The sequence below is a fragment of the Centruroides vittatus genome, unplaced genomic scaffold, assembly GCF_030686945.1.
Source record: "Centruroides vittatus isolate TY-2023 unplaced genomic scaffold, ASM3068694v2 contig_370, whole genome shotgun sequence".
Classification (NCBI taxonomy): domain Eukaryota; kingdom Metazoa; phylum Arthropoda; class Arachnida; order Scorpiones; family Buthidae; genus Centruroides; species Centruroides vittatus.
Genome location: NW_027122193.1, coordinates 2,336,277 through 2,344,104, shown reverse-complemented (window position 1 = coordinate 2,344,104; position 7,828 = coordinate 2,336,277). Strand labels below are relative to the sequence as shown.

At 28.1% G+C, this 7,828-nt stretch overlaps 1 protein-coding gene across 2 annotated transcripts in view; it reads right to left on the bottom strand.

Annotated features, from left to right (window-relative positions):
- Positions 1-601: 601 nt before the first annotated feature.
- The window catches only part of LOC136975310 (BTB/POZ domain-containing protein 9-like), a 39,551-nt gene continuing 32,324 nt past the window's right edge, over positions 602-7,828 (bottom strand). The window contains exons 8-11 of one of the 2 annotated variants that reach the window (XM_067270364.1): positions 4,494-4,601; positions 2,037-2,115; positions 1,856-1,966; positions 602-1,772 (exon numbers count right to left, since the gene is read on the bottom strand). In XM_067270364.1, the coding sequence (XP_067126465.1) occupies positions 1,728-1,772; positions 1,856-1,966; positions 2,037-2,115; positions 4,494-4,601 (343 nt within the window). In that variant the 3' untranslated portion in view covers positions 602-1,727. The remainder of the gene's footprint in view (positions 1,773-1,855; positions 1,967-2,036; positions 2,116-4,493; positions 4,602-7,828) is intronic. The other variant, XM_067270363.1, reaches the window with a different exon arrangement.

Genomic DNA, 7,828 nt, shown 5'->3' with positions numbered 1-7,828 from the left:
TACTATATTAGAAATTTCTGCTCAATAGAATTTTATCAGCGATGTGCCAGAAGGTTTTTCTTTTATTTTATGAGTCCTCTTGAATTTGGCCAGAACCACAACAGGAACGGCCAAGTATTGATGGAAAGCCCAAAATATTTGGATTTTACTACCGCCGAAAAATTCTTAGGGTCATCCAAATTTGATTCCTGCTCGTCCAGAATGATAAGATGAAATTTTACCATTCTTGAGGACCTGGAATGCCTCTAGTATTGCACATCAGTGCATTGTATTATTTGCTCTCCTGCTTCCAAAAAGAATCAGCACTGAAGCCTAACGGGTTACGTCACTCATCACCTCTAGACCTATACACACTCAGTAATCTGGCACTCTTGCTAATGTGGGACCCCTCTGTGCAAAGAATGGCTGCATCTAGTATACTTGCTACAAGTCATTTAGACCAGAAAACACAACAAACCAATTTTTAGATCATCATCATATCTTGAAATTTAAAAATCAAATACTTGTGCATAAAATCTAAATTTTAGCAATACTGTATCTTAAATAACAACACTTTCTTATTTTTAATTCTATTCTTTATTTTGTTTTATACAAAATATATTAATAAACTGTACCTATTAACCTATTATTAGACATACGATATAAAGTAATCAAAAGATTATATGTAAATGAATGAAAAAATAATATTTTTAATTATATTTTTTTACACGTTTTAAAAATATTTTCAATAAATACTTACTGTTATAATTTATACAACAATAAAGCATTTAATAAATTTTATGAACAAAATATGAGGAAAAAAAATTATCACAGATTACAAATTAATAAATTACAACATTAAAAAATATGATTGGAAATTTAAATTATTATTATTATTTTTTGATGAAATTTATGTTTTACAATCAACTGTCGCCTACTATTACATCGGAAGTAAAACTATGCTATTGTACTTTACAACAATTATTAAGTTCGGGATTCAAATTCTTTACACAAAACTACTTCCAAACGCAATCGAAATTCATATTAAAAAATTTTTTTTAAAAAAAAGATTAAAATATTGCACATCTTTAACGTACATAATTAAAACATTTAGAATGAACAATAAAGAGCAATTTTTACACTTGCTGTGAAGAAAGAATAAATTAACAAACATTTGTACATTGTTACACTTTTTTTTGCATATATTAATCTATGTCTGTGTACATACAGTGTATATATATATTACTTTTTTAAAAATATTTGACAGAAAAGAATGTTTTGAACATTAATAACACTGAATTTAGAGAATCAAAATTAATATATCAACAACAAGAATTGTAGAAATATTTAAAAATTAAAATATTTTGTCCAAAAGAGAGAGAGAAGAAAAAAAAAGAGAGAAAAATGGACTTACTTTTTTTTACATCAATATCTAAAATAACACCTTCGTACATTTTTCACAAGTATTGTACAGTACGCAACAGAAGCAAACTTGGTTTGTAAATCTGAAGAATCTTAATACGAGTGAGTCTATTCAAAATAAATAGTTTCATTCTAAAGACTGAGTAATTCGAAAAACATTGTAAACAAACAAATATGACACTGTATAAGTATAAAGATAAAAACAGTTTCGATTTCGTATGCCACTTAACTAAATTTTTTTCTTTTTATATATAAAATCTACCACAGAATCCTAAAATATTTTAATTTACAGTAATTTTTTTTTTTTGTATAAAAATGGTTTAGGTTTAAATGTGACAGAATGGTGAAGTTGGAGAATATTTTGTGCATTCCTAGAAAATAAAAATAATTGTATAATTATGCAATGTTCGAAAATTTTTGCTGAGTTTTAACAGGCAGGAATAATGTTCATTACATCTTCGACATTTTCATCACATGTCGTCGGATCTTCTGGAGTTTCCTGTAAGGGGGGAGTCGACGCGGCAGACGTCTGTGCAGGACATTCGAAGTGAACACAGTGAAATACCTAAAATCACAACGTACAATACATCGTACTGCTGCAATTCATGTTTAAAATTTAACAGACAATTAATTACCTCGTTTGCTGTATTATGAGTGCCAACAATCCGTATAAATACCACTGGTCTTGGAGCAAAGCATATAGTCTGCCAAGATCTGTAAGACACATATTAAAAGAAATTCTATTTGAAAATAATTTTAAAAATGTAGCATTATTCAAAAATCTGTTTATTAAAAAGGACTACATTTTAATGAAAACGACATAATGTATATTATTTGAACTTTGTGATTAGATATGATATCCATTCATCAATTTCTTTTATTATATACCATTTATTGCTACTCTCTTAGAATTTTGAGCATGCTCAATTAGAATTGCTTACCTTTAAAGAATGACATACATCCATATCAATTCTGTTTGGAATTCTAAGAAAATCTATAATGCATATTTATCTATTTTATTATAATTCATTTTAACGAAAATGATAAAAATTACCTTCAAGGAAATACATATATTTATATATATGTTTATTGCTCTTAACTTTTATGTAAATCTTTATGTAAATTTAGATCCTCATAAATCACAAGGTTTTAGTCTTTATTGTGCTAAACCAATTTCTATTGAAAACGTTAAACTAAATAATCCACTGAATATTCAAAATTTATTCATTCATTTAATAAAAGATTTATTAAGAATGATTTATTTTTGTATTAACATGCTTTTCCTTCTATGATTTAGAGCCAATTGGTTTTTGAATGAAAATAATTGACTAATTTCTTCCTTGAGATAGTTTTAAACTGTAAGCTTTGATAAAGAAACTTTGTAAAGCGAATGAATGACTGTTTTATTTGATTTTTTCTTTCATGAACATTTTGAAAATTCTCTAGTTTCATAAAATGGCGTAAGGACTAATGTAAAATATTAAGGTTATAGTAGTTCTGGGAATAATGTAATAAGTTGCCAGTTCAATTTGAAATTCCTTGTGACAGTTTATATTAATTCAGTTACGGGTTGCTTCAATTATGAGTAATTTGTCTTTATCTCTGTTTACCCATATAGGTAAATTACCCAAAATGTAGCAAAATTGTCTTTCTGTATGCATTTTACCATTCTCCATTTTCAAAGAGAGAAAGAACAAATTGAGTGGTGCAATAATAAACAATACAGATAATTAAAATATTTTTTTCAATTAAAGTTATTGTCAAAGATTAAACCCAGAAATTTATGATCAACAAATCTTATTAGAGTTGAAAATCTGGATCATTATCTTGTAAACAGATACAATTACAGAATTTTTGAAAGCCGATATTTGGATCTAAGCTAAATTATACTGTAAAAATACAGATTCATCATAGGGAGAACTTTTGCATAAAAAAATTATAAATCTTGTTTTATTTAATCATCTCTAATTATTTCAAAAATACTAATCTACTGTACTGTACCCTACAATCCATGCTCAGTTGGTCACATTGTTTATTCTTATAGTGTATTTGCATCATCCATATTGTGTATTATACATACTAGCTGTTGTGTACCACTGAAAAGGTGATATCAATGTGCCTAAAATCATCTCTGAAGGGAATCAATCTTCTGAAAATAGCTTGTGAATTGCAAACTTGAGAAAAGAGCTGTTCTATCATTGCGAACATTAAAGGTGTAAAATAATGTAAATAAGCAGAGGGGGGGGAAAACTTTAATTTTATTCATTGACCTCAGAAATTTTAAAATACCACATAAACATAATGTTCCACTTCAATTATACAAATAACGATCTAGATGTAAAAATATCCATTGCTTATCGACATTATATTACACCTTTAATGTTTGCAATGATAGGACAGCTCTTTTCTCAAGTTCTGCAATTTTCTTAAGTGCTTTGAATTACTTCTCAGTCTTAACAATATATAAACTGCAAACTGACCAATGTGATATATCATTTTAATTAGAAGTATACAATTCTTGTTGCTCCAACTATCATAATAATCAATTACAAAAGTTTTAAAATTATTATCTACATGCTGTAAATCTCAATATGATTTTAAAATTGAGATAATAGTTGCCTTTTCCAAATACCAAGAAAGAGCCCTACTACATATCATATTCTATGTAATATGCCTGACTGAAGTTTCCGAAGAATTTATTATGTGTATTATTTGAGTTTGGTATAGTAATGTAATAAGTTTTTGTATTACTTATCTTTTACAATAGAAAAATCAGAATAAGTGTACAGTTCCTGATTGTATTATAGAGTAATGCCAATCAGAAGAAATAAAGATTATAAGAAACACTGGACAATAGAAGAGAAGAAATAAAAACAACTGCTAATTATTTAAAAGAATTAAAGTTATAGATGAAAAAACTCAGATATAACAATAGTTATCTAAGATACAATATCCAAAGATAAATTATATTTATATCTAGAGATGATGATTTACATAAAAGCATTTTTTTATATTGCACAGAATGTTTTATACAAAATAATAAGTATTTCACTATGACTTATGGATTATTTAGTTTTAAAAACATTACTTACTTGCACTTTTCACTTTGTTTATCAGCAACCATAGTCCAATGTTGTTGGTCTATAGATACTTCAACATAATAACTGTAACTTCTATCATCACAATCCCATAATAAAAGTCTATTAAATATGAAATTATATTAAAAATTTAACAAAAGGAAAAAGAACAGAAGGTTATTTTACATTTTAAAAATAAATGTTAGTTATACAGTATAATAGTTAATCAAATTTGAAATTTAATTATTATAAGTATATAATGTATTTCTTGACTTACGAAAAATAATTGCATTGTAAACTAAAATCGAAACTCAAACTTTCTTTTTGTTATTATGGTGTTGATGGAATGTATCCTATACAGCATATATATGGTGCCTAGTGCTATACCAGTCAAGATATAAATACAAAAATCAAATATTTTGTTTACATGCTGTTCATATCTGTATGTATCTGTTTAAGAATTTCTGACATGTGTTTAGTATGACAACCTTCTATAGTGTGATGTATGTGCTATTGTAAAGTCCTAATGTTTCTAGACTTTTGCGTAATTCACATGATATGATGCCGGTACAAGAAAGAACTATTGGCAAAACACCTCATCCATTCTCCACAGACACTATTTCATAGATGAGTTCTGAGTAATATTTTCAGTGTATATATTTCATGTGTTGTGGGAGCTGAAAACAACTATGTCTGTAATGTATGTGATTTGTTTGTTTGTCAATAAATGTGGTGTCTAGTCTGTTATGATGAATTGTTTTATCTATCTGAGTATGGCACAGTCATAATATATTTTGTGGTTGTTTTCTATGACTTTCTGAAGTGTATTTGTAGTATGTTTTTGAGCAAGCTTTTGATGTATTATATTTGCTATTTGGAGGCAAGTAATCAATTTGTGTTAAAAGCTTGCAATCTAAAGTGATGTGTTGTATCATCATGTGAATGACAAGTATTATATGTAAATGTTGTGTCTTTTAAGATGTCCTTTCTGTAATTTGTTGTATTTATGGTCTTGTGTGACAGTCATCATCATCATATGAAATGGAGATCTTTCTAAAAAATCCTGCCAAATTTTTTCAATATGTTATATTTTGTTTATTTCTCCCTTTTATAAGCTTTTCACATTTAATCATACTTTCATTTTTTAAACTAAAAAATAATCTTTTAACTCTACATGTTAAATTTAAAATAAATCATTGTAAGGATTACAGCCAAATATCAATTAGCATTTTCAAAAATAAATTTAGTTTTTGCTCCATTTTCAGATTTTCTACAAATACAGGGTTAGCAAGAAATAAGTTTCCCACTTCAGACAGCTCTTGGAGTGCGTTCTACTGTTTGAAATGAGACAAAATTTGGACTAGATAATTCAAATGATGCGCTTGACATTTCTTAAATAAAAAAAAATTGTACAAAATCCGTCGATAGAGGGATAGATGGCACTGAATCATACAGAAATTATGAATATGCGTGCACATATAAATGTTGAATACGTAGTGTAGTACTAAAATTGCTCAATATGTTCTTCATTTTGAACAATGTACTCTAACTGCAAAACCATATTTTCCACAGCTGAATGCAGTGAGTCTGCCGGAATATCCAGAACATGATGCCGGATGCTGTCCTTCAGATCTCAGGTCTTCTACAGTAATCATTGTCCTTCAGAAAACCCCATAACCAAAAGTTGCAAGGGGTGATATCCGGTGAGCGAGGAGGCGAAGCTGTAGGAAAATAACGGCTGATTAATCATGCATTTGTGAAATGCTATCTTAGTACGATTTTGCGATTAGAGCACATTGTTCAAAATGGAGGCGGACATATTGAGCAGTTTTAGCACTACATATTCAACATTTATATGTGCATGCATATTCAATATTTCTGTGCGCTCCAGTACCACCTATCGACGGATTTTTGTACTATATTTTTTTTTTTAATTTAAGAAATATCAAGTGCATCATCTGAATTATCTGTAGTCCAAATTTTGTCTCATTTCAAGCAGTAGAACACACTCCAGAGCTCTCTGAATTGGGAAACTTATTTCTCACTAACCCTGTATATAATATGTGAATTCTAAGATGCCTAAAAAATTACAAATTTTCTTAAAATATGTGTATTGCAAATGTTTAAAAGGTCTGTTTTTAATTCAACCGAACATAAGCAAGCTTTATAGTTGATGCTTTTATTTTCACAAGATATCCTGGAATTACAGTAACAGTATAGAACTACAAGAACTATATTTTCAATGCTAACTGTCATTCCTTACAAAAATGATATATTATTTTATTGAATATCAAAGATAAAAAAATTACAACTATAGGATAACGGATGTAAACTGTTGACTTTTGGAAAAACCATCTAAATATAGTCATACTCTATTGCTGAAATGTAATGCATACTTGAAAATAATTTGAATATTCTGAAATGTTTTGCATTATTTCTTATGGAAAAAAATTCTAATTTATTCCTGATCCATCTGAAGAACCCAATCACTTCCCCAAATAACATTAAAACAACACACTCAACAGCCGTAAGTGAACGGGTTAATTTTAGTAGTGCCATCTCTTGCGCAAACTAACAATTAGAATAATTTAATTTAGAATAAACTGGAAGAAAAGAAGAATCTCCGACTTTTCTTTTCTTCCAGTTTATTCTAAATTAAATTATTCTAATTGTTAGTTTGCGCAAGAGATGGCACTACTAAAATTAACCCGTTCACTTACGGCTGTTGGGTGTGTTGTTACTTATATTATCAGGTTTTGTTGGTGTTTATTTGTTTAACATTAAAACACTGCAAACCTACTTACCTACTAATCCATAATTTTAGCACGAAATTAAACACTACAGATTCCAATTATTTTACTAATAAATATTTAATGAGGTCATTAAAACCTATGTTTGTAGCAATAATTCAAAAAATAAGTTTATGTAAGAAGGAATTATGAATTGTACAGAAACTACATTTTCTCTAATATGCAACAAACAATAAAAATGCATATTATTATATATTTTTGTATTGAAATATTACTGTATAAAAACAGAACAACAATGAAAAGTAAAACAATAAACCTACTGTAATGAACTGTGAAAAAAAACATTGAAGACTGCATTGAAATTTTGTCTTAAATCTTACTAAAATGCTCAATGTAATAAGGCACAATTCCCACTGAAACAAATGCAAATAGGGGTTGGGAATGAAAAGGCCTGCTACTTTCCACTTTCACTAACATAATTTTCAAAATTTATATTTGAAAAATTCCTAATATCAGAATTGTTTGATTTAACTATTGCAATTATTAAAGAGCATCATTCATTCTGTATATAAGGTGTGAATTCTAGGTACAGAGAGTTCA